The sequence below is a fragment of the Telopea speciosissima genome, chromosome 1 (assembly GCF_018873765.1).
Source record: "Telopea speciosissima isolate NSW1024214 ecotype Mountain lineage chromosome 1, Tspe_v1, whole genome shotgun sequence".
Lineage (NCBI taxonomy): Eukaryota > Viridiplantae > Streptophyta > Magnoliopsida > Proteales > Proteaceae > Telopea > Telopea speciosissima.
In genome coordinates this window covers 21990995-22016811 of record NC_057916.1, presented here as the reverse complement: position 1 = coordinate 22016811, position 25817 = coordinate 21990995, and the positions used below count along the sequence as shown (strand labels likewise).

At 38.0% G+C, this 25817-nt stretch overlaps 2 protein-coding genes across 6 annotated transcripts in view; one reads left to right on the top strand and one right to left on the bottom strand.

Moving 5' to 3' along the window:
- Positions 1-2258, top strand: LOC122668382 (probable signal peptidase complex subunit 2). Its single transcript, XM_043864961.1, has 3 exons — positions 1-76; positions 1693-1835; positions 2056-2258. Exons 1-3 carry the CDS (start codon positions 17-19, stop codon positions 2159-2161), a joined length of 309 nt encoding a protein of 102 aa, XP_043720896.1. The 5' UTR covers positions 1-16; the 3' UTR covers positions 2162-2258.
- A 2760-nt stretch (positions 2259-5018) lies between these two features.
- LOC122668298 (phosphomethylpyrimidine synthase, chloroplastic) overlaps positions 5019-25817 on the bottom strand; it is a 32686-nt gene continuing 11887 nt past the window's right edge. Inside the window, exons 1-6 of one of the 5 annotated variants that reach the window (XR_006333909.1) lie at positions 11422-11783; positions 11163-11290; positions 8389-9215; positions 6496-7189; positions 5418-5504; positions 5019-5232 (exon numbers count right to left, since the gene is read on the bottom strand). Coding sequence is in view for 3 of the 5 variants with exons in the window: in XM_043864895.1 (XP_043720830.1) it covers positions 6506-7189; positions 8389-9215; positions 11163-11290; positions 11422-11744 (1962 nt within the window). In the remaining 2 variants the exon portion in view is untranslated. Of the gene's footprint in view, positions 5512-6495; positions 7190-8388; positions 9216-11162; positions 11291-11421; positions 11784-19114; positions 19401-24198; positions 24323-24404; positions 24729-25817 lie in introns of those variants that run through there. The other 4 variants (XR_006333908.1, XM_043864907.1, XM_043864895.1 and 1 more) reach the window with 4 other exon arrangements.

Genomic DNA, 25817 nt, shown 5'->3' with positions numbered 1-25817 from the left:
TTTCTTCATTGGAATAATGCAGCTGATCATATACATGAACGGACAGGACGCCATCCTATTCACTTATCCCCTCGCTGTAAGTTATCCTAATTACATTTGCGATTGAATCATTCATTCATTGTTGCTTAGAAGCCTCATATTGTTGATTTTATTGAAGATTATAAATTGAAATTTGTTCTTGTTATGTTTGGTTGTTCTATTAGACGAGGTTTATCCTGAGTGGCTGAGATACAATTGGAAGCAGTAGAGTCTTTGTAGTTGTTTCATAACAGATATGCTTTTTTTTTTTTTCTTCTGAAAATTGTAAGTTAGGAGTGATGTTATGTGAGATGAAGACTTTTAATGGAAAGGAAAGGGAAGGCAAATGGTGCTTGGATCAAGGTAGTGAGGATAGTCTCGATGACTTGTGATTTAGAAAAAGGGTGGTCCTGAAAACTGCAGAATAAAGAAACAAGATTAATTTAGCCAAACTCTCATTCGGTTGAGACAATGCTTCTATGAGTCTCAGTTAGTTCGGTATAGTATCGGTGGATGGTTGAGTTTTTCTACTCGTACTCCTCTGATGTTCACATTTTATGAGAGGTGATAAGAGGAACTAGTTCAGAGTGTAGCTGTAATCAGTTTGCAGCTTAGGTTTTGGTATATAACACAAGGGAGAGGGAAATGAACGTAGTCCAATTACCTTAGCATCATATGTACATCATAGAGAAAGAAAGAGAACCGACAAAAGTGCACATCATTAGTAAAATAGTAGGAGGGAAAAACTGTGCGGGCATGCACCCACCCTTTTCCCATACTAAAAACTTGACAGGAATTTTTGTGTTGTCAAGGATCTTTCTTGCATACCCCATTGAATGAATTGAACCTGGTACCATAACCGTTTCCTGTGATAGTTTTCCTAGAACGGCATTCTTGTATTGGTTGAATATCAATGGTGGATAGGTTATGAAGAATCTCCTTTTTTTTTGTGTGGTAAATGTATAAGAGGAATCTGGGCTCTTAGCAGCTTTTTAAGTGAATAAGTAAAGGGAGGAGATTGAGGGTTCTGTGAGCAAGCGGCAAAGAGGAACACAACAATGAGTTGCAGCAAAACAGTATCCGACATTGGAGGGCAGCGATGCCATTTTATATGAAGAGGAGAGAGATAGACACAAAGGTGCTAGGGTAATCTACACCAAATGTTCAAAGAACCTTTACCCATAAATAATACATTACACCCTCCATAAAAAAACTGTATTAATATATGTTAGGAGAAAAGTTCTTTGTGGGGGAGTGTACTGCCTGCACCCATACATAGTGGGGGGTGAAATGACCGCCCCGCCCCTCCATGATGCTTCTGCGTGCGATCTCATTGGCCCCCGTGCTCACGCAGGGGCCATGCTCCCCCTATATGTTATTTGATAACAAACTGTTTTACGATTAAAAATTATTGCACTTGGTTCCAAATATAGCTTTTAGTAATTGGAGAGGTTTCTGTTTGTTAGGACTCAGTAGAACTCATCCTTAAAAGCTAAACTTTGGAGAGGGTGCTGGAGTCCTTATAAGTTTTAGGGAGATGGTTCCCATCACTGCCTAAGTGCAGTTTTGGATGAATAAATGAACCCTCTTTGCATGGTGCAGTATATTCTTGATGTATATGGTACCGGAGTTCATTTTGAAACTTTGGATTTTCACCTTGTTTATTTTCTACAGGATTCCTTCAACAGCACTGGGCTGGTTGTTTCTTCTAAAATGCTAAGATTCTCCGAGATGTACATGCTGTCAGTAGCGAGTGCAGACCAGAAATCCATCTCCGCTAAGAAACCAGTTCAGCTCACCAAGAGCATCACTCAGTGGTATCATTCTCTCCTCTCTTTCTCTCTCTCTCATTCATTGACACTCAATAAAAAAATGTGATTTGCATCGGCAGATTTATACCATTGTACGGTTCATGTATTGGTGTCAGTAAGATTCAATGGCCAAGATTTCAAATGCTTATACATGAGATTGCCCCACTTTTGGTTTCCATCTTAAATTGTAGTCGGTAAATGTGTAGTTTTGTATATAACATTGCAGGTTCACCAAGGATGGAATTTTTGTGGAAGGTCTGTTCTGGAAAGATGTGGATGGACTAATCACTGATTATACAAGAGTACAAGCCCAAGGAAAAACTATGCTGTAGACAGGGTAGGTGAAAAGGCAACTTGGACAAGATCTTAGCAGCAAAGCAACTGCTGAGAGTTGTAGAACTTTACCATTTTGAGAAATGAATTGATACATGATCTTGAGTTGAATTGAATCAAAACTGATGGCACTTTATTCATAAAAAATAAATCCCTAAATAAGTAAATATGCATCTTAAACGGGAACTGCTGTTCCGGTTGGTTACTTATTGGTCTTTTGTTTATGGAATTATTAGGAACCTGTCCGATAATCATCCTGCCTGTCTCATTTAACAATTGGTTAAAAAATCAGCTCTATGAGATGTCCCATGTAGTAATGGGATTGGTTGGTTCTAGGTTTTAGTGGGTCCTTAATTGACACCCTTAGACAAATATGGCTAATCTAAACCATGTAACTAGTATCTATCCAATGGACAGAAATACCACGTCATCATAAATGACACAATGAGGATGGCACCTTGTCAAGCTATCAAAGTAAGCCGCTCAAAAGATGAGCAAGCACAATGTTGATCTCCTAGCAGCAAGTAGAAGACTGGGAATTTCTTACCATCACCAACAGGAGGTTGGTAAAATCTGTACAATCAAATGGCAAGGACACATTCACACAAATGCAAAAGAAAGGACCCATTCTCGTCACTGCAGTATCACCGGTTCCATACTCAAACCAAGGTAAAGGATCAAGTTATCAGCCAATATGTGAGATATAAGCCATTTTAATTGGATCTTTTGGAATTAAAGGGACAAGCAAAGCCTAGTGAATTCTTACATGGGAGCTGACCGGTCATGCCATCCTTTGAACAAGCTAAGTAGCCAATAAAAGTCCAGAGAGAGGCATTGGTCTGAATGCAGCTTTCAATTTCGCTGGGGCTGAACAGTCTTTTCGTGCCCAAAGACATTAGTTTGTGTTTACGTACACGAACCATACGTGGTTGGTTAGTTTTCTTTTTCCCTTAGGAAAGATAAAAAGTTTTTTTAAGCCTGTTCCACTGGAAATTTCTATCACGTGAAAGGATGACTTGGCAATTTTGATTGTCGGATATGTAGGGAGTGGTTTGGATTAACAAGGTGTCAAGTTTCAAACTCAAATTCCCCCAATGTATGTCCATGCAGTCCTCTATTCATCAACCGCTTATGTTATGTTTTCTCTCCAAACGGGGCTGTCTAGTAATTCTGGCTCCATTAAAAAAAAAAATTCATCATTCAAGAATCTTTTGTTTTTTTTTTTTTTGATAGGTAAGGGGGGATTAGGATGTGAACCAAGAGACTTGAGCTCAAGACCTCCCGGTAGCAATGGGCCTTTACGCACCACTAGCTACCAAGTGCACTAGGCACTTTACCACAAGAATCATTTTATACTTGCTCTGAAATGTTTGGTTCTAATAGATTGGACTGCAACTCAATTTATCCATTGGCTGTTGCAATTTTTAAAAAGTATGGCAATGAATGACACAAGCAAGGATGAGATTTTCATCCTCGGCTGAGCAACCTCAAAATTCTGCAAATAGGTTGTTTGGTTTGCAAAACACACATGTTTCCATTAAATAATGGAAAGGGTGAAGCTTCATCCTCTGAGCAGTCAAAATGCCATCTTCCAACGTTTGAAACACAACCAAGAAAACTTGATAACTGAAAGTTGAAACCTTGGAAGACTGAACACAACAGAAGTCCTAGGATCAAAAAGCAATATTGCATAAGGTTGCCGGTTCATAACATCCATTGCAGAAATTTACACATCAGTAAGACGAAAACATTGAACTTATACGAGTGACGTCTCAAAAGTCCTACAGTTTCAGTTGTAAGTTTACAAACTTGAAAAGCTTAAAACCTAATGGGTGAGGGTTCCCCGCAACACCAGTGCAGGGAGAAATTTACACATCACACCAAAGGCAATGCAGTATGCAGAGAATGGTATCATCCACATGGAGCAGAACAGGAGAGTGTATGTGTAAGAGTGGACCTCATACTTCATTATGTGAGAGGGTGCGCGGTGGAGTCTGTCTGCACTCCAACATCATATGATTCTTTTTCCCAATGTTAATATAGTAAATAATATTTGCTCATTTCGACAAAAAAAAAAATATTGTTCAAGTTTTTCCAAGTACATGTTAACATATGGAAGAAAGTTTTCTGGTCTGCCGACCAGGTAACAGACGCCTCCAGACCACGGATTCAGAATATTTCTCTCCCCCACTCCTCCCCCCCTGTTTTTTCTCTATCTTTTTTCCCCTAAAATTGGATAGAGCGCTGACCACCAAACCCCTACCCTTTTACATATATTGTGAATCCAATTAAAGTTTCCCATGTAAGACTATGCATCTCAAAAGGTATAGCCTATCTTCTTGAAATAAACCTACAAGATTGTGGGTAAGAAATGAAATTCTCCGTACCAAAAAAATTTTAAAAAAATGAAATGAAATTCTCAAAAACTAAAGGAATCTTAATGAACATAAAAGAAAAGAAAGATAGAAAATCGAATAATTAGCATATGTAGATGCTAGTCGGATTCTTTACTTTGTTAATTTTCAAGGCTTATGGAGTTTCTATTGTTTGAGACCCATAAATACTGTCATACTTTAGAATAAGAATAATAACCTGCCTACACCGCATGGTTCCCTATTGTAACAGATAAAAGACAAAAGAAAATGCTTCAACAAAAAATAGCCGTAAGAAGTTTCAGAGACAGAGAGGGGTTAAAAGAAAGAGTGAATATTCAGAGTTTGAAAGACGAAAAAAATGGAACTAGGAAATTACTAGTTTTGAGAAGGTTGAGGATAAATCTGGGAAGAACTTATAGAAAAAAAGCCAACACGACATTCATGTGTTCGTAATTACTGTAAATTAATCATAGGGGGGATTACTTCCCAGCTCTGAGGAAGATAACCTGATCATGATGCCAAACCTGCCCCGCATGGATCAGCTGGCCAGAACCATGGATGGCAGACCCCTCCCTGAGTAAGCACAGAAAACAATGGCAACAAAAAATGCACTCCCTACGCAGGAATTATCCTGTTCAGGTTCGAAGGGACTTTCTCAGCCAGCCCTGCCCACATCCAGGCCAAAAAAGCCAGGACTGAAGCAGATACAGGCACCCCCGGTGCATTTATTATGTCAACGGAAGAACTTAAAAGAAGAACAGAAAATTGATAACACACACCGAGCGTTTTATTACTGAAACATTCTAAGACAAATAGGACAAAAGGAAGATATTGTCTGATTTGTCTCCATTTATTTAACAAGCTAAAGCTATTTGCTCACCTAGAGCCCAAAATGAACTGTAATCACCAGGGCTAGCAAGCTGATCATCTGCCAAGGCTCCAGCTATAACCCAAGTTGCCTTTTGAAAATTTTCCTGTGAGAATGTTCAAGTATTTAGAAAAAAAGAAAGTGAATATGTCGATCCCTGCAATATTTGAGAGACTAAAATGTCTGTGGTTGTGTGACAATGTCGAAAGATGAATCCACTATTTGACTTGAAGTTCAGGTGTTGGATACAGAAAATTTTGTATAGAACTATAAATAAATCTAACTATAACAGAACTGTGCATGAAGTCATAGTTTACTTCCTTTTCTTAGTGAAAGTGCAATTGTGTGAAATATGCATAGGGTGTGAGTGAATCAACATAAAAATTACGATAGATAGAAGAGAGAATCAACAAAAGACACTTGATTGGATGTAGAAAAATCACGACAACGAGAGAGCAGTTGAGAAAAGATAAAAGTTAAAATTGTCTGATTAGGAGTCCCACGTGCACTTGCAAGCATCTGTGTCCTTAGAGAAGACAAAAACTTCAAGACATTAGAGCTTAACTACCAGAAGTTTCTATCAAAAAGAACTTCTGATAAGCTTCAGCCATATATTAGAGAAATTAAAAAGAAGTATAGAAATCCCATAGGCAAGGGCACAGTTGTTGAGAGAGAAACGAAACAAGAGATAGGAACTGTGGTTCAATAAATACATTTATTCATCAATAAAAATGATAACAATGGCATTAGAGAGTATAATAAGAATCACATATAGAATAACAAAAATAATGTGCCAAGAAATGTCTTCAAATTTGATGCAAGGGAAACCCTAAAAAGCATTGCATATCTTGTCTTTTTCCAAAAAAAATCAGGGTGCAAAGGTGCTCAAAAAAATGGGCATCAAACAATTCAGCAGTTTGGTTTCTAATATCAAACACCAGATTAATAAGTATACTGTATTGTAATCAACTAGCTACTGCATTTGACTGAAATGTAACTGCAATAAGATTTTTCTCCAATAATAGAATATTTAACTATCATTTGTCATAAAGGAAAATGTAGATGTCATTCATGTAATGAAAAATTACTAGCTCTGACCTTCATCTCTCCAACGATCCAGCAACATAACTTGCAGGTAAGTAGATCTCTCCACCAACTTCACCATGTTGCTCTCCACTTACGGTTTTTCTAGCAGCCAAAAACTCAGCACTCATTGCATCCATTCCACTTTTCACAGCCTCCTCAGCACTTCCATAACCATGCTCTTCAGCATACTTACGTACATCTTCAGTTATCTTCATTGAACAGAACTTCGGTCCACACATAGAGCAGAAATGAGCAACTTTGGCACCTTCTGCTGGCAAGGTCTCATCATGAAAAGCCATGGCTGTCATGGGATCCAGTGACAATGCAAACTGGTCCATCCATCTAAACTCAAATCTTGCCTTACTCAGTGCATCATCCCAGGCCTGTGCATGTGGGTGACCTTTAGCTAAATCAGCTGCATGTGCAGCTATCTTATAAGCTATAACACCAGCCTTCACATCATCCCGATTTGGCAACCCAAGGTGTTCCTTTGGTGTTACATAACAGAGAAGTGCAGTCCCAAGGGCCCCAATGTTAGCAGCACCGATGGCTGAAGTGATATGATCATATCCAGGTGCAATATCAGTGGTTAATGGGCCTAGTGTGTAGAAAGGAGCCTCATTGCACCACTCCAGCTGTTTTTCCATGTTTTCAGGAATTTTGTGCATTGGAATGTGTCCTGGTCCTTCATTCATTACCTAATACAGCCACACAAAAAAAAAAGATTTTTTCTAAGATTCACAAGAAACTGAAATGAAATGTATCAAATTTACTGAAACTTCACTAAGAATATCGGTTTTGGCAAAGTTGTGAAATGGGGGCTAAATCCGAAATTTCGAACCTTGCTTTGAAATCTAAATTACTACAGAAACTGCTACATAGATTCCCCACAAAGATATGTAAGTTCAATCAAACCATATGCACATTAAATGATTATGTGTTCCTCATCACTAAGAGAGTAACTGAAGTAATATTGCGAAGGAAGGGTGGTCCAAGTAGTGAGGTAAGAGCCATATACACATCATTTATTTCTCAGTTTCTCTCTTGCATTTAAGAAATTAATCAAAATCACTCTCTCTTTCGTTTTTCTTTACTGTCTCAGCAGTCATACAACCTATAGGTGGCTGTGTTCCTGAACTCTCTGGCCAGCTGCACATAACTTTTGGGTAAATTCAAACCTACGGAAAGCCACTGTTGATAATCTGCTGAAACAATAAATTAAATTTCACTCATTTATCTGTACCAATTACAGTAGCAGAGTGAACTAGGTAGTTTCTGATTTGACCGAGTATAATCATTATCATGGGAAGACAATTCAAAACCGTATTCATGCACTTGAAAGTCAAGAAATACTAGAAGAGCATGTCAGCATAATTTGTTGTTCCTAGGAGAATTAAGAGGCTAGGAGTTACAAGTTGAGTTTTGTAAACTACTAGTTCAATGGATTTAGGGGGCAATAGGTTGGATTCAGGATTTCAAATAAATATGAAAATAATGCGAATATTCTTTTGAGTGGGGAACTTGTTTGTTTCATCAAGATGACCTCAGCTCACCACACTTCTTACAGGGTTTAATATCTCCTTTCAGGGATATAATTTGCTGTCACACTGGACTTTGGCAAGCTATATCCTTAATTCAGTGAAGATAACTGCTATAGAGAATTCTTAACATTAATTCATGAAGCCCCCTTTTCCCCTAAAATACAAATAATTGAAGTTTCTGATATGGTCTATGTCAAAAAGGCAATTAAATTTAACTTACAGAAAACTTTTATTGGAAACCTTCAAGAATGCAGGATATGAGCAGGAGCAGGATTATATTGCACAGACCTCTCAAAGAAAAACAATCTGTGGTGCATGTGTGTGTGTGTGTTAAGCACAAAGAATCATGTAATTACCTGAACATCCTTTTCCCATGCTCTACGTGTCAGTTCCCCTTGAGTCAAAAGCTCAGCAAACTGTGCAGAGTCATTGGCATCATAAATTGAACCAGGCCTCAGGCCATCACCAATCGATAGTGCCACATCATATTGATTACAAATGTCAAGGATGTCATCCCAATGCTCATATGCAAAGTTCTCCTTGTGATAAGTCAGGCACCACTTTGCATGAATTGATCCCCCGCGAGATACAATTCCAGTCATGCGCTTTGCCGTCAATGGGATGTAGCGAAGGAGAACTCCTGCATGAATGGTAAAGTAATCCACACCCTGCTCAGCTTGTTCAATCAAGATTTCTCTAAATATTTCCCAGCTGAGATTCTCTGCGATTCCATTCACTTTCTCAAGTGCTTGGTAGATGGGTACAGTCCCTACTGGTACTGCAGAATTACGTAAGATCCATTCACGGGTCTCATGGATATGACGGCCTGTAGAGAGATCCATGATAGTGTCAGCACCCCACATCGTTGCCCATTGAAGTTTGTTAACCTCATCCTCAATGGAGCTCACAACAGCTGAATTTCCAATATTTGCATTAACTTTCACTAAGAAATTTCTTCCAACTACCATAGGCTCCAACTCCAAGTGCTTCTTGTTGGAAGGAATGATTGCTCGCCCACGTGCAACCTCTGATCTCACAAATTCTGGGTCGAGTTTCTCACGAGTAGCACAGTACAACATCTCTTCTGTTATAATTCCCTGCTTAGCATAGAACATCTGAGTGTATCTTGGTCCACCTAACTTTTCCCGCCTGTCAACCCAGTCTACGCGTATTTTTGGAAGGCCTGTTTAAAAGCACCAACAGTATGAACTAATTTAACTATACAGTAAGAACTAATTACAAAGGTAATCAAAAGGTCTAAACTCAAGGAACAAGCAGATCAAGATGCACAAGGAGGAAAGAGGGTCATATAATTTAAATAATCTCGATGAAACAAAAGCAGTGCAGATACTAAATAGAGCTTACTTTTCTGACAGGATCAACCTCAATGTAATAAAATTACTGTATAAAAAACAATAAACCAACATAGGCATTTATATTAAAAAAGAAAAATAAAAGGCGAAAATAGAACAGAAAAATGAAACATAAACAATTAGTCATAAGATAACAAATACAAAGAAATCAAAGTGTTTCCAAAGTCAAGAAAGCTGTTTCCTCTGGTAAGGACTTGTGTCAGAGTCTATGCCAGGCTTGCCAGCATTGGATAAGAAAAAGGCGCAGGCATTGCACAGCTATACATCCTCCAGAAACAAAGTCTTCTAACATATATTAGAAAAAGAGGAAAAGAGTGGTTTATTAATATGGGCTTCGCATTTCACCTCTTCTCTATATTGAAAACAATAATTACAACACACACACTCTATGTGTTTGTGTGCGTGAATTCAGCCAAATATGTTGAATTCCTTTGAGCTCCATCTGTTTAAATGTAAAATGTAGATAAATAAAGTAAAATTTGAACAAAAATGAAATGAAAACTAACTCAAAAAATTGCCAAATATACTAACCAGAATTTTCAACCAATTCCTTAGATTCATGTAGAAAATGGGAAACAGAATATTTTATTTACTTCTCAACTGCTTCTAAAACGTAACGATTTTCTGTTAAATTATTTTCCTTTTCTTCTTAAATTATTTTATTTTATTTTTACAACTGTTTACATCAAACCAAATGGTTAGTCTTCGGCTTTTAAGGGAAAAAGAACTTTTCTTTTTATGTCTATTAAGGGATTATTATTTCATTGTTCATCGATAAATTATGCCCATTAACATTTTCTTAGAATAATTTTTTACTATCTAAGAGAGTTTAATCTAAAAGATTGGATGTATTGTAAACCAAAAATACCAGGATGCAGCCTGGAAGCTTTTGAATTCTTCTTGGAACTTCAAATTAGCACTAGACCTAGTGACATTTAATAAGTACATAGGTGACATTCATGTGATAAAGGATCTTGCTCACCTCCTACTGGTCAAGTTCCAGGCTAAAACAAGTAGGGGAAGTGCCTTAAAAGTGCATTCAGAGTTTCATAAAATTTCAAGAATGCGATCCATTTCATCATAATGAGATTTAATAGCAGTTTTGTAATTTTTTTTGTGACTTTAAACTCCCTTCTAACTTTTCAGGCACTTCCTCCTAGCTCTTTTGGGCTGGAATTTGACCACTGGGACATGTGGACCCACTCATACAACCACATGACAACAGTAAGGTTGCTCCATTGCGGCCTAGTGGTCGCAGGTTCGAATTGGGAAACAGCCTCTCCGCAAAGTGGGGGTAAGGCTGTGCACATTATGACCCTCACCGAGACCCAGTGGCGGGAGGCTCGTAAATTGGGTACAACCTTTTTTTTTTATACAGCCACATGGCAGGTTGTGAAGCATAATGTCATTTTAAACATCACTGATGTTTATCTTTTCTCTTCTTTGAAAAGGCTTTCAGTCCACATTCCATAATAAGATGAGACAAAATTTGAAAATCTGAAACATTTCCATGAGAAAAATGCTTCATCTTCCATACAAGTGAAATCAATGCTTAATAACCAAAGATCAAATTATTGAACTTACAAATAGAGAAAGCACACAAGATCAAATAGTGTAAAGCAAAATTTCAAAAATGAAAATGAAGATTATGTGCAACAATCGATATAAAAAATTACATAAAAGATAAGAAAGAACATTGAGTAATTAACTGTAAAGATCAAAGTCAGTGCAAATGCTAAGAAGCTTAATATGCATACCAACACGTGGATCGACATTTTGGGGGCCACTTGTGTCATATGTATCGAAGTATTGTTCCTCTCCAGCCAGGTGTACCCGTCGAAATGGAACCTTAAGCGCATACCCAGATTGCTCATGAACAACTTCCCTAAAAAGCAAATAGAGAACATCAAAATATCGTAAATACTTGCCTAAATATATGTAAGCAGTAAATCAATACACTAAAAAGGATTCAGCAAACATAATAGATAAAGGAGGCAGGAGGTGTCCAGAACATACCTGCATTCTTTTGAACTCTTTGGAAAGCATTGATCAAAGGATGGCAGCGGAAGAAAATCAGGGGCAGCAGGATTAATTGTGTGTTTCCTCTGTTTGGTCTTTTCAGCGTCGGTGGTTGGGGGATCAAAAGTTAATGTGGCTCTAGGAATAGACCTCATGGAAGTGGGACAGACCTCCTTTTCCCACGCATTTGAAACAGATCCAGCAATGTCAAATCCAGGGATGAAAGCAGTATTCAGCAACTTTGGAGAAGGGTTGCCTTTCTTGCAGACAACAGATGCCAAGGAAATATGTATGGATGCCATCTCTGGAAAAATAACCATACAAGTATAAGAAAGTTGTGTTAGAAAACATATCAGCAACAATGAATCATATTCTCTGTTCTTCCATTGATAATGGGAAAATGTAAATGCAGTAATTCTTAAGGGAAGGTAACAAGAACAAAAAAATTGTGCATGCGAACAAACCCATCAGGCAACAGCAAAGTGTGAATGCTTGGACTTCAAGCATAGGTAGCAAGTTGCTACTAGATTTTATTTAATCAGTAGAGAAGCAACCCATATTATCATAAAGCATTCTACAGGCACATAAAAAATTCCATGTAAAAAATTAAACAAACAATTCATTCAATGCTATTCAATGATCATCTTTCGAATTTCCACCTTTCAGTTACTCGTTTGTTTCAAAAGATTGTAGATGATTCCGCTTCTATTTTGACGAGATTTTAGGATTTTCCGTAGCTAGCAGAACTGAAAATGCAGTTTTTGATGAACCTTGAGAAAGTATTAATCAAATTCCACTGCCTAACAAATAAAAATCAGACATTCTATTCAGTCCTCTATTTGTGCATGCAACAAAATGGCAGAACAAAGCAGGGAATGCATGGCTTAGTCCCACTGAATCTCCTTTAAAAAAAATGAGTTTTCTGACCATTTTACCCTTGTCCATACCGTGCCAACGTTACGATATCGATATCGGTATCAGTGACTAGCAAAACCGGTATGTATTGCCCGTATCGAGTGATACGATACCGATACTTAGAACCATAATCTGTTCGAAGAAGAACGATAAGAATAAAATGTTGAATAAAAAATTAATTAAATAGAAAAATTGAAAAAAAACAAATGGAGTAAAAAACGGGAGAGAAGAGAAGCGGGAGGGTGTTTTTATTTTTTACTATTTTAATGACTAAAATAATAAAAAATAGATGAATAATGGTGAGTTAAATAGATTGACAGGTTACTGGGTGAAAAAGAAGGGTAATCTGGGTATTAAAAAACATGAGGGTAGAAGGAGATGTAAAAGTGTAAAAGCAGGATAGTAGTATCGTAAAAGAAGTTTAAGATAGGGTGGGTAGTGGTAGTAATTGCCCCAAAAAATTTTGACCGGAATTTGATCACCGTATTCCATACCAAAAAAACAAAAAAAGAAGAAGAAGAGAGATTATCTTTTGATGAACAAAGGTTACAGTGTCCGAGCCCATCGAAATGTTTTATAAACTGATCAGATTTCAGATCTAAGAAATCTCCTACACGCGCATCATTGCAAACAAGTTCGGGACTTAAAAACGCATATGGACCAGGTGCTGCGACAAACTGTCCATTGTGACGGGTATTAAAGAAAAGTCAAGAAAACTGATCAAATCAAAAGCCACACTTCATCTCATGCACACTTGTTGATCAAGAAATTCAATTCCAACAACAACAACAACAACATGACAGTTTGATAAATCACCTTAAACAGTACTCTGTTGCAGAGTTTTGGAGTATCGAAGCAAAACAGAAGCCGAAGAAAGGATGAAGCACTAAAAACAATTTCCCGATAACCACAACAAACAGACAGATCGAGAGAGAGAGAGAGAGAGTCTACGAACCTGAGAACTACTACTAGTCCTTTCTTACCGTTTCGTCCGAGGCTCCGAGCTCTCCGTCACGGCCGCAGAAGTAGCAGAAGTGACTAGTCAGTTACAGATTACGTGGATATTTATAGATGGACTAAGGAAACAACGCCTCGGACACCAAAAAAAGTAAAGTTATCTAGGAGATATTTGTTTTTTTTTGGGTTTTTTACAAATGCCCCCCTAAAAATCTCAATTTGTTCAAATGCCTTTTTATAACTTTTCAAATTGCAAATTCCCCTTACTTTCAAAACAGCGGAGCACTTTGTTCCAGTCTCCATTTGTTCAAATGCCTTTTTATAACTTTTCAAATAGCAAATTCCCCTTACTTTCAAAACAGTGGAGCACTTTGTTCCAGTCTGTTAATTTAGGACGTTAGACGTTAGTTTCAAGGAATCTAATGATCAAAATGCCCTTCTGATAAAAAGTAAAAACCCACCAAAATTAAAGAATAAATGACCAAATTGCCCTCATCTTCTTCCCCCAAATAGTTTAGGATTTGAAACTGAAAACTTGTTTAGGGTTTGAAACAGGAAAAATGAGAGTTTTTTTTGTTATTTGTTTCATTTTTGTTTTTTTTTGTGTTTTCCTTTAATCTGCTTTGATCATGGAGGTTTTAGAGGTTTAAAGAGAAGAGATTCCATTTCAGGTTTCCTAGTTTCTAGATACTGGGTAATAAAAAGCTTAAAATTGAATCCCCATTTTTTTCTGTATGTTGAGCAGTGCTGGAAGTCAGTTTTGTCAATCTTAACTTCTCTGTTACATGGCGGTTTCATGGGTTCAATGGTTTTTGTAGGCTCCCAAATATTGCAGATGACTTTGAATTCGAAATCATACTCTCTCTCTCTCTCTCTCTCTCGTTTCTCTTTGTTTTCCATTTTTTGTTACTGAGGGGAACAATAAGTTTTCAAGAATCTGACAGACGAAGCAATGCTTAGAAAGAGATCTAGATCGATGACCAGTAAGCAAGCTCTCATTGTGATTCTAACCATTGATTGATAAGGGGCATGTGAATTGGACATTTATCAATTTTTAAAGTGACTCATCAAGCGGTTTATTTTTATTATTATTATTATTTTTTTGTAATTGTTCAAATATTGACCAAAATGACTTGTTGACAACATGGTTTCTCCTGCTAGGGATGTCAATTTGGATGCAATTTTCTATTTCGTTGGGGATTGAATGGTCTTTTCGCACAAAAATGAATTAGTTTGTGTCTAAGAGCAGGAACCACGCAACCGTTTAGGATTCTTTTTCCCTAATAATAACTAATTTGTAATTAATCATTTTTCTTTGGTAGAAAAGTTGTAACGATCATAACTACTATATGTTTCAACCAAAAAAATATCATAACTATTATATGCTATGATCAATTACAATTTACAACTCAATTATTATTGATAACTAACAAGAAACAACAAAAAATTAACTGACCAATAAACAATCGCTTTCGATATAGGCTTTGAGGGCCAATAGAGTTATCGGTCGGTTTCACTCTAACCTAATAATTACCTAAGGCCTAGGTCAGCCCGATAAAAATAGATCAGACCAACCAATTAAAAAGCCTAGTTTCTCCACCTTGATAAAAAGAAATTCCTTCTATTATCAATTTAAAAGAAAAATAAAAAAAAAGAGATGACAGAGAAAAATCCTTCACCATCAATGATACCGATAGGACACGTAACAAGAAGACAGTGTACGTGAAGAGTTATTACTCTAAATATAGGAGGCCTTACGAGAACCATTTGCGTATGCCTGCAGTTATCTGCATGGAATTCAAAAATAGAGTGGATTCCATGTGGATGGTTTGTAGGCGTACGAGAACCTGAGCCAGAGTTTTATGTATTGGGAGAAGATCTAGATTCATTTGAGATGCAATCACTTAATAAATTGTGGCGATAAACAGAATCTAGCCATTGAGGTGTTATAATTCCTCTTGGCCATTTGTTATATTAAGTTTCAAATGCCCTTGACTATTTTAAGAGTTCAGTCCAACTACCATGACCCATGGATTAAGAAATTCTCTTCTTATTCCTTGTCTTTTGCATTGTCCTTTTCTTCAACCCTTCCCCACCCCTTCTACGGACGGCTATACTGACGAGGCTGCAAAGCAACAAGTGTGCAAGCTTTCAACTCCAATAATTGGAGATTCCAATCCAAATATTATTATGCACCTAAAGTACGGTCCACCAATTGAAGTGGATATTTTGTTTCTATTCGAAAATATCAAACGGGGCATATAGTGACCACTCTTTGTTTAGATTTACAAGGACAAGAGAGTATTAGTGGCGAACAAGGGTAAATTACAATCACCTCCTGATTTTCAATCAAAACTCAGATCATCTTTTAATTTTTTGCAAAAATTCAAATTAGTCCCTTACAGTAACAGTGTTAGTCTGCTGTTAGTTATTGATATGAAAGGACTACTTTACCCTTGTACTAAAACATTAAAATCAAATTTACATTACTATCCTTCACCCTTGAACCCAGATTTCCAAATGCAAAAACACCTGCAATATTCTAAGGAAAACGATCTCTCTTCATGAAGAGACTTCGACCAAAGGAATCTTCTCCTCCAACTACTCGCTGCAAATTGCACTCGACAATCGCAGGGGACACCAGTGCTGTTTGATACCTACACTATCTAGAAGTTTCCAGCCAGTTGAGGAGAATGCACACCACACCTTCCTATGTCGCGCTCGAATGGGGGGTTTTAGGAAAGGGGTTTCAGAAGTGAGTGGAGCAACGGGGGGTTTTGAGAAAAATAGGAGAGAGCGAGAAAAAGCAGGATAGAAAAATGTTGGGGGTTTTAATTTGTGCTGGAATTCGTTTTTAATCTATTGTACCATGTGAATCACTCCAAACTCCAATAAGCACCGATACCATCATCGATTCAATTTACCAAAAACAGAAAGAAAAAAAAAAACAGCAAAGGCAACTTCATCACCTCCTCCACTACCGTTCTTGGAACAATCTCTACCTGGGTATTTTTAATTTCTCCTGCACAACCGTTCTTGGAACAATCTCTCTGGGTATTTTTAATTTCTCCTTTGCTTGATTATTGCTCTTTTAAATGATAAAATCTGATTCTCAAGTTGAAGATGCAAGTCTCGAACTCCTGTTTAGGCATCAATGGAGTCCCGCGTCCAGAAGTGACGTGCCTGCTCTGGTTCGCCATTATCGTCTACCCAAACCAGATGGGTAGTTGCAGGTGTGAGGAAGAGGATGAATTTGGGTTTTTAGTTACAAGTGTAAAATCATAAATCAACACTGATCAAGGGTAGTTTAGGGAATATCACCCAAAAAAAAAAAAAAAAGGAAGGTGTCCCAAGGGGTCAGCTTGGTTGGCAAAAGTCCAATTCCTAAAATAAAAGGTCATGAGTTCAAACCACCGTGGAGCCTATCTTGGTAATATAATATATAAGGTCCTGATAAAAAATAATAATAAAATAAAAAATAGTTTAGAGATTTAAATTTATTTAAACATCATCACTTAACTGGATAAAACTGACATTAGGGACTAATTTGTCATATTGGGGTTTAAATCAGGGGGTGATCTGAGTTTCAATTGAAAATCAAGGGGTGATCTGTAATTTATCCGTTAAAATAATTATCACCTCCAATTCGCAGGCATCTCCAATTCCTTCAATTCCTCTAATAGGGGGAGTGGACCCCACCTTGGGCAGTGTTTTCGGACAAATGGTAAGGTGGTCATCTCCACCCCCATGGCGCCATGTGAGGAATTGGAGAATTGAAGAGGGCAGCGAATTGGAAAGAATAACGATTCTATGAGTGCCACTCACATTAAGTTTTGGTTCATATGTCAAATGAAGCCAAGTATATTTGGAAACTTTATTCCTTAACATCATTATCTAATCAAATGGCCAAATCAAAGAAGTCAAAACCATTTCTACAAAGCTTCATATAGTCAAGTGGTAGTTTACCACCCAACAAAAAAATTAAGAATTAAAAATTGCCAAATGGGAACCTGTATCCTTTTTGCCTTATGTAAATTTAAAAATAAATAAATGTAGAGACAAAGAACTCTTCTGCCTGGCATAGAGGGAGGTGAAACAACTGCCCCACCCTGTGTTTGCAAAAAATCCAGCTCTTGTTTACACTCCCCTGCATGGTGCTATTGGTTCCCACACTGACGCAAGGGCCACGCTGCCAAACAAAGAACCCTCTTCCATAAAGAAATAGACAGCACAAATAGTTTTAGATTAAAATAAATTCTTAATTAGGTCAACCATGATTCCTTCTTAATTGGCACACATATTTGTGCCAATGTGGAAGGATGACATGGCAAATCTGCCTACTGAATGCTTAGGAAATGACATGGATTTGCCGTGTGTCAAAATTTCTGACCCAATTTCAATCATTTATCCTCTCATATATGTAAAAATCCCCTTAGTAATCCGTGCTCCCTTTCGATAGTCCAAAAAATTTTAATGCTTCATTGTGACATTTGGCAAGCACCTTTTGGGCTTAGAGTTGATATATAAGATTCAACCCATTCAGTAACAACTTGAAATTCTTCTTTGATCTACTTTTTCTTCTTTCCCCCCCCCCCCCCCAATCTCACCTAATACAGAAAAGCTTTCTTGGATCTCAAATAACTGCTGCAATTGGAATGGAATACCTTAATCTGAGTTTATCCCAGCCCTGAGAGTTTCAAAGGTTGCGTCAACTCAAAGCTCTTTCCAACCTCCAACTCAAAATCTACAGCCATTAATGGTACAATTACTCCTCTCTTCAAACTCAAGTTTCTTCATTACCTCGATTTGACATTCAACAATTTCCAGTTCTCCATCCCATTCCTCCTGTTTTGGGACCGTACAGATTCAAACAAACCCCCCCCCCCCCCCAAAAAAAATTTCCTCCCCTTGAATTATATAACATGTCATCTCTTAAAACAATCTCTGATTCCTAAATTTCTTGGAGACCTTGGAACGACCGATCACAGATTCAATCTGTGAAATTTCAACCTTCCAATACTTTCATTTGAGAAGCAACAGAATCAGTGAAAGTTTGCCCGATTGCATCAGTCAGCTTTCTGATCTTGAGGTCTTCTATATTGGCTACAACTCTATCCAAGGGAGTGTCTCTTCACTAATTTCTTGGTTCCAGAACTCCAGCCCAGTTGCAATAGTTCTAAGCTCGAGTGGACTAAGTATTTCATTAAAAAAAAATTGTGAAAAGTAGACAAATACCCATTTCTTCTTCTAGTTGGCAAGTAAAAAAAAGATGAGCAAAAGCAAATTGCACCACAACCCCAAGGGGGCAGCAGCTCAGTTGCTAAGGACCAAAACCTCTCAATTAAGAGGCCATTAGTTCAACTCTCCTACCAAACCCCCCCTCCCCTCAAAAAAAAAAAGAAAAGAAAAGAAAAGTGCATCACACAAGTTCTTACGTTTCGTTTATTACATCACATGTTTGCCTAATCATAGTTTGTATTAAAAATCGAATATACATTTCATAAAAAAAATCCACTCAGTAAAACAACAGCCAAATATACTACAGATTTCAGCAGCCAACTTGCGTGTATAAACATATATGCAGTCATTCTTTCAAATTGAAGACAGTGAATCCCCTTTGATGGCTCCTGGGGTACTAGCACTTCAGCTTGGATCCACAGCTGCATACAGCTCTGGCATCTAGCCTCGAGCCAATGAATTAGGCGATGTCCTGAACAACATTGAAGTAAAATTGGCCAATAGGAAAAAGGAACATATAGAGAGACCAATGTGTGCACCATCAAACAGTGCCTGAAGCACATGATCTAGATTTAGAGAGTTGTAAGTTGGAGTTCACTGATCAATAAGAGGCTTGTGGTGATAGTGATGATGTGAAAGGGCACCAAATCAAGCTATAGCTTAATGGCTGACAAGGATTACTTCAACATGTCAGATGTTTTGTATGTCGCTGAAAAGGGGTAGAAGATGCCGCACTTGCTATCCAGAGGTCACCTGCAGCGGGATACAAGACTCTTGTTTGCCTCTAATAAAAATAGTCAACTCTGCAGGCGCAACCACAAGCTTCAACCACTCTTGTAACTCTTCACCTTCCACTTTCTCTTTCTCTTCACATGGGGTAATCATCAGAATAACAGAAAGATCAGAACAGACTCAGAAACTGAACAAGGTTTTCAAAACCACCCAGGAGCAGCAAACTCCCCTTGAATATGGGAACTTCTCCAGGGGCTTAGCCAAAGCTGTATTTGTATTTCTATGTAATAAAGCACAACATGGTTATATAATATTGAGTATGATACAATAAGCATAAAGAACAAATAAAAAATTGGGAGAGGGTTCTCTGAGCAAGCAAGGTACTCTACACCCTCTTTTCATATTGATTATTTAAATCATTATTTCTCTTTCTTAAAAAGAAAACAATATAGTAATCCATGTGAGGAGGCACGGTGTATACCTTAGGCTTAGAGAGCCTTTTCCCTAAAAAATTGATATCATATAGTTCAAGAGTTCTCTGTGGGGGGAGTGTGGGGGCCAATGGAAGTGTATGTGGCGGCATCCACAGGGCAGTCATTACTGCCTTTCATGGGGGGGCGGGGCGGCCATTTTGCCCCCCTCTGTGTCTGGGTGCAAAGCACACACTGCCCCACAGAGAACTTTCTCTGAAAAGAAATTGCTGTCATTGGCATGGCCATAAGCCTAAGTAACACCTAACACAGGAAACAACACTGTTATAAATAAATCTACATTAACTTGGAACCAGGGCTATTGCATCACAGTTCCTAACTGAGAACATAACACATACCAGGTGAAACATTGGGTAGTCCTGCTCCTGCCACTACCAAAAGTATGGGAACAAAACTCTATGTTAAAACCAAAAAGCAAAATCTTTTCTATCTGAACCACCCAACCCATGCAAACTGGAAAACCTCCAACACCATATAACTCTTAGACCTCCTATAAAGAGACAACCTTCTCCATTTGAATGTTTTGCTTGTTTGCCAGACGGTCCAAAAAAGATCAATAAGTCAGTCAAGGGCATTAGAGTATGCTAGTTATTGGCTCAGCAATCCTTTCTGTGGACCCACATGTGAGACACTTAGGATGATTAATAATCCATACCAATTGGAATAGACCAGCAAAATTAACTACAGTTGTTCAGAACCCCACCCCCCAAAAAAAATCGTTATTGCAAGTCCAAATATTTATGACAGTCATAATCATGGACCAGACTCTTACCAAAAAACAAAAAATATCATGGACCAGACCAAGCTAAGCATGCACTCCCTCCCCTCTCTCCCCCCCCCCCCCCACCCAACACACACACACACACAAAAAAAAGAGGAAAAAAAGCTTAAGAAAGAAGAGTCGTGACCTGCTTTATGGACCACAAGACTTATCCTTTTTATTTCTGCCTTTTTCAATTCTACTGCAGTTCTTTTACAATTGAATTCTTAAAAGAGGACCACCAACCTTACCCTTCTCCTCTTGACTTCTGTCTTATATGGCTTTACAAAGGAATGTTAGGAGTTAATGGGAATTTTTAAGGCTGCATTTGTTTTGCTGTAAAATATTTTACAGGATTATGTTGAAAACCAATACAAATTTGTATAAAGGATTAGAAAAGGGAAATGCTTTATACAACCCCAAAAAAAAAAGGAAAGCAACATCCATTTCAAAATTAAGGATGTCGTTTTCCCAAAAATAGTTATGGTATCTTGATTATTAGTACTCTTGCCACCCATGGAGGACTCCACCCCCATCATATGGCTAGATTCTCTCACTCAATCATTTCATATGTTTACCAGTCATATCAACAACAAAAAAAGGCCAAATAGCGGAAAAATATACAACAAAATCTATAAATGTGAGAAAACCAAAGATCTATAACCAGTACCTGCAAGTAGAAAGAGAAGAGAAAGGATGGTGACCGAGAGGAAGGTAAAGCTGTGCTATAGATTCAAAATAGTCTCCCGCCAGTAATTAACTTTATTTATATTAACTAAGATTACAAAGTAGAAATAAAATAAACTACTTAGACTTCTTAGCTAGCTGTTATCTAATCCTAACCACACTCGGAATCTGAAAATACTAGGAAACCAACACTAATTACAATAGGAAAACCACTCATAACACTAACACACACATTAACAGACACACATACGCTAACAATAAATAATAATTATTTCCCCATAAATTATGACGAAACAAACACAGCATAAAACACGGGGTAAGCTCCTTATAGAGGGGCAAGATTAATAAAACAAAGGGCCATACTATGACATGGCCAGCTTATGTGATACAGTCGAAGGCCAACTTAGCTTGGCAGTGGCAACTTGCTAATGGTTTTGATCCATCCCAAGTTCCCAACACTCATTTCACTACTAGGAGTCTAGGACTATAGGATGAGCATAGGGGTGACTCATTGCTTGTATTGTACTATTGTTGACTCTTACATGTCATTCTTTGTAACAAACAATGTTTGATATGTGATTTATGAAATGGTTTAAGAGTTGATGTTATTTCATTCCTAATGCTTATTTAAGTTGCTTTACTTGAATTCTGTGTTCTAGTACTAAAGATTGTGTAGAATAGACCACATTAGACTATTAGAGAATGCATACACCGAAGACTAGCAACTTAAGGTCTGAAGTCAAACTACCATTTTGGACGTAATTTTTTAAAACCCAAGGGTTCCACTATGATTAGAGGGCCTAGAATAGGGTGTCCTACAAGTTTCCTTACCTAATTTGGCCCCCGAAACCCAACATCAAAATTCCGAGAAATAAATACCAAGTTTCGGCCGCACAACATGTATGGGGCTTTACCCATTGTTTTTTCAATAGCCCCAAACAAAAATTTACTTTATTAAATGATTTTTAGAGCACAACACATGAAGAAGCCAGACTTATCTGAAACCAACCCATGCTAAGGTGATTCCACGAAAGTCCGAAGACTACCATGTCATAAACACTGCTCAGCTTGAGGTCATCCTGGTTGCACATTAGCCGGATCCCTACTCCTATGTCCAATAAACTTGAATTTAGTGTCTTTTTTGACATCCAAACCATTAGACCTGGCAGTTGACTAGTCGGTCGATCCAGTGACCCGCCACCATAGGGATGAAACTTGGGTTGGGCCAGCCCGTGGCCTGATCAGCCTGAAAAACCTGGCCCGACATAGGCCCAAAATATTTAGGGCCAAGCCCAGCCCTAGCCAATATAAGTTAGGGTCAGGCTGGGTGACATCAACCCAGCCCAATGCCCAGCCCGGCCTGAGCCAAACTATATATAGCCTAGGCCCGATATAACATGAAAATAAATTGCTATCTTAAGCCTTCCAATCATTTTTCTTCCTTTATTCCTCTCTACTCCATAGATCACATTGAATTGTTGCATGACTAGTCAAAGTTGGGCCTCTTTCTCGATACCCATATCCATCTACTAGTTATTTATATTAGAGATATGTATCTAGGGCAAAAAGGCTTTTAAGTGGCCCCCTAGGGAAGGGTTTCCTACAGTGCCCTAGTATCATTATGCCACATGGATAGATGATGTGGCAAATCTGATCGTTGGATAGAGAAGACGTGGTCTAGATTAGCCACATGTCAAAATTTCATACTCATACAATCAAATACCCTCCATGTATCCGTATGCATCCCCATGTATATCTGTGCACGCCTACGATACTCCGGCCAATATTGTGCACTCTCCCACAATCCTAAATCTTTCAAAACAAAATTTTGCCACTTGGAAAACTCCATTTGGCCGAAATTTGATCTGTGAGCGGGGGTCTTGGATTCTACCTGCCTACAAAATTGGGCCACATCTGACCTGCCATGTTGCAAATATTTGGGCCATGCAGGAAGCTCTTCCTCGGTGGACTGTTCAGGAACCAAGAGCTCATATCCAACATTAAAGTAACAATTTTTTTTTTATTGATTATATTTTACTAGTTAAATGATTTTCGGAAGAGCAAAGATGGGTAGGCTATTAAGTTCTTCCATTAATCCAAAGTGTCATGATTTCAAATCTTATATAACTTATAATTACTTAATTTAATAAGAAAAATACAACATGCATGTAAATATTGTCGGGAAAGGCCAGCCCGAGCCCAGCCCAGCCCTAGGCCGAAAATGTTATAGTGTGCTGGGCTAGAGTCAGGTTTTTTCTTTGCCCCAGCCCGACCCACTTACATTCCTATGCCATCAGCACTCAAAACCGCATAAAGGCCAGGTTTCAAAATATTTGAACTATTACAGTTCAGTGGAAGTGTTTGCGGTAAAAGTTACTCCATTTGTGGTGGATGACAGCACTTATTATATATCCAAGTATAAGGAAGGATAAAGGCATGAGCTTTGAGAAAGTTCTCTTTGTGCAATGTAGTGCTTAACTAGATAGAAACACTCCCCCTCTCCCCCTCTTTCTCTCCATGAGCCATGAGTTTTGTACATTGGGTCCAATCAATGGAGTTTTTCTATTTCTAGTACAATGCCCGACCTTAAAAAGTGATAATTCAGTCCTTGGGATCTAGTTTTTTCAGGTAAGTCTGTATTAGTGAAAACTTGTCTATCCCAAAAAGGAGTAGACTTTTAGCCCATTGATGCTCTATCAATTTTCCTTTTTTCGAAAGTTAGGCTCTGTATTTGTTTAGATATTTCAGTGTTCAATATTTTACTCTATTGCTCACCTCTTGGTGCTTCCAGTTGAAATGTCTAGATAAATAAGATGGTGAGACAAAGGTTTTGGATGGAGGGGGTTTGAATATCACACTGCTGGTTACTTGATTCCATCAGTCTAGCACTATAGGTAGTACATGTAACATAAAATATGATAAAAGTGTGATCAGAACTTTAGCATTAAAAATTTCTTAGGAATAAAATATCAAAGTGATCCATTTACCACTTACCTTCCAAATGGGCACCGAGACCCTCTAATACAGTAGGATTTGAACGCACAATAGAAAGTGCTATGTCAAGTGCAGATTGCAATAGTGCTTTCACCTCTCTGTGAACTAGATCAACAAGGTGACCCTGGAATATTAAGTCTTGAATCAGTCTTCCGTAGATTAAGCAGGAGGAATGTAAACACTGAAACAAGTAAAAAAAAAAGGACCTGATCCCTTCCCCAAGGTAAAGATCCCCCAGATTCATCAAGCCCACCACCAGATAGTGTAGCCAATGATACAGGGCCTATGGTCTGATTAAGACCATACTCAGCTACTGCTTTATATGCCATGTCTGTTGCACGCCTTATATCATCAAGTGCACCAGTTGATACACAACCTGAATAAACAACTTCTTCTGCTGCACGACCTCCAAGAAGTGTGACTAGGCGACCACGTAGCTCATCAATGAAGAGCAAATATCTGTCTTCGTTGGTGGGTGGAATATATGTGAAGCCCAGTGCTCCTCCTGATCTTGGCAATATACTTAATTTCTAATGACATGAGAAACAAGTAATCCATAATAGCATCAAATTCCCCACTCAAACAGGCTACGCAATTAGTTTTATGTCATGTCTTTGATCCACATAGAGGATATTGCCACCAGGATTACACATTACAAAAACCCAATTTAGTTCAGGATTTCTTTCCAGCAAACATCGAATGAATCTTTAAACAATAAAAAAGAATACAATGGATTTGACTGATTATAACTGATTATCAGCTAAATTTTAAGTGATCCCCGAAGATGGATAAATCTAATTGAGAGGTCCCAAAATCAAAGAAAGCATACAAAAGCATGAAATTCTGCTCAATAGCAATATCTTTCTGCAGGTGTGCTGGAGTATGGCTGAGGACACGAGGAGAGATTTTTTCCTCCCCACTCCCTGTCAGGATTTGTCTCTTAAACCTGTAGTTGACAGCATTCAGGGGCGGCAAAAGTCCACTTGACCCACAAAAGATTCACTACCAGGTAGCATTTGGGTTTATTTTCTGCATCTACTATAGTTGGATTAGATTCAGCATGACTGTGCAAGCCTACCGGGTTGCTAATGACCTTAGATAGCTTTGATGCTTTTTTTTTATTAAAATAAATCCAAGTTATAAAACCAATTTACATTAATATAAGGGATACAACTTGCAGTGGGTTTTGGTAAACCCTTAGCCTAAAACAGGGGGACATACGTGAAAATTTTTTAGATCAATCCTGGCCCAACCTAAATTTTGAGATAAATTTTGTAGTGAGATTAGTTCAGGTTGTCCCAAAGTCCAAAGGCTGTAAAAGCACCTATAAAAAATGTCTACGAGAATTGAACTAAAGATCTCTGAGGTAACCTAGGGTTCCAAAACCCTGATGTAGAGGTCGCTTTGGGTCCACCAAAGTGAATAAACTCCAAATATGAAGGAACAGTGGCTTGTAAGTCTGAAAACAGTTCAGCACCGTATAGGTAAAATAACATGTGGAAGGACAAAACTGAATTTAAAACTTTGAAGTGGACTTTTCTGGAAATTAAAATAAGGATGGTGATGAAATAGAACACATTTAGAAAAGGGACTTTACTGTAAAATCTTTCTAGCAGAGG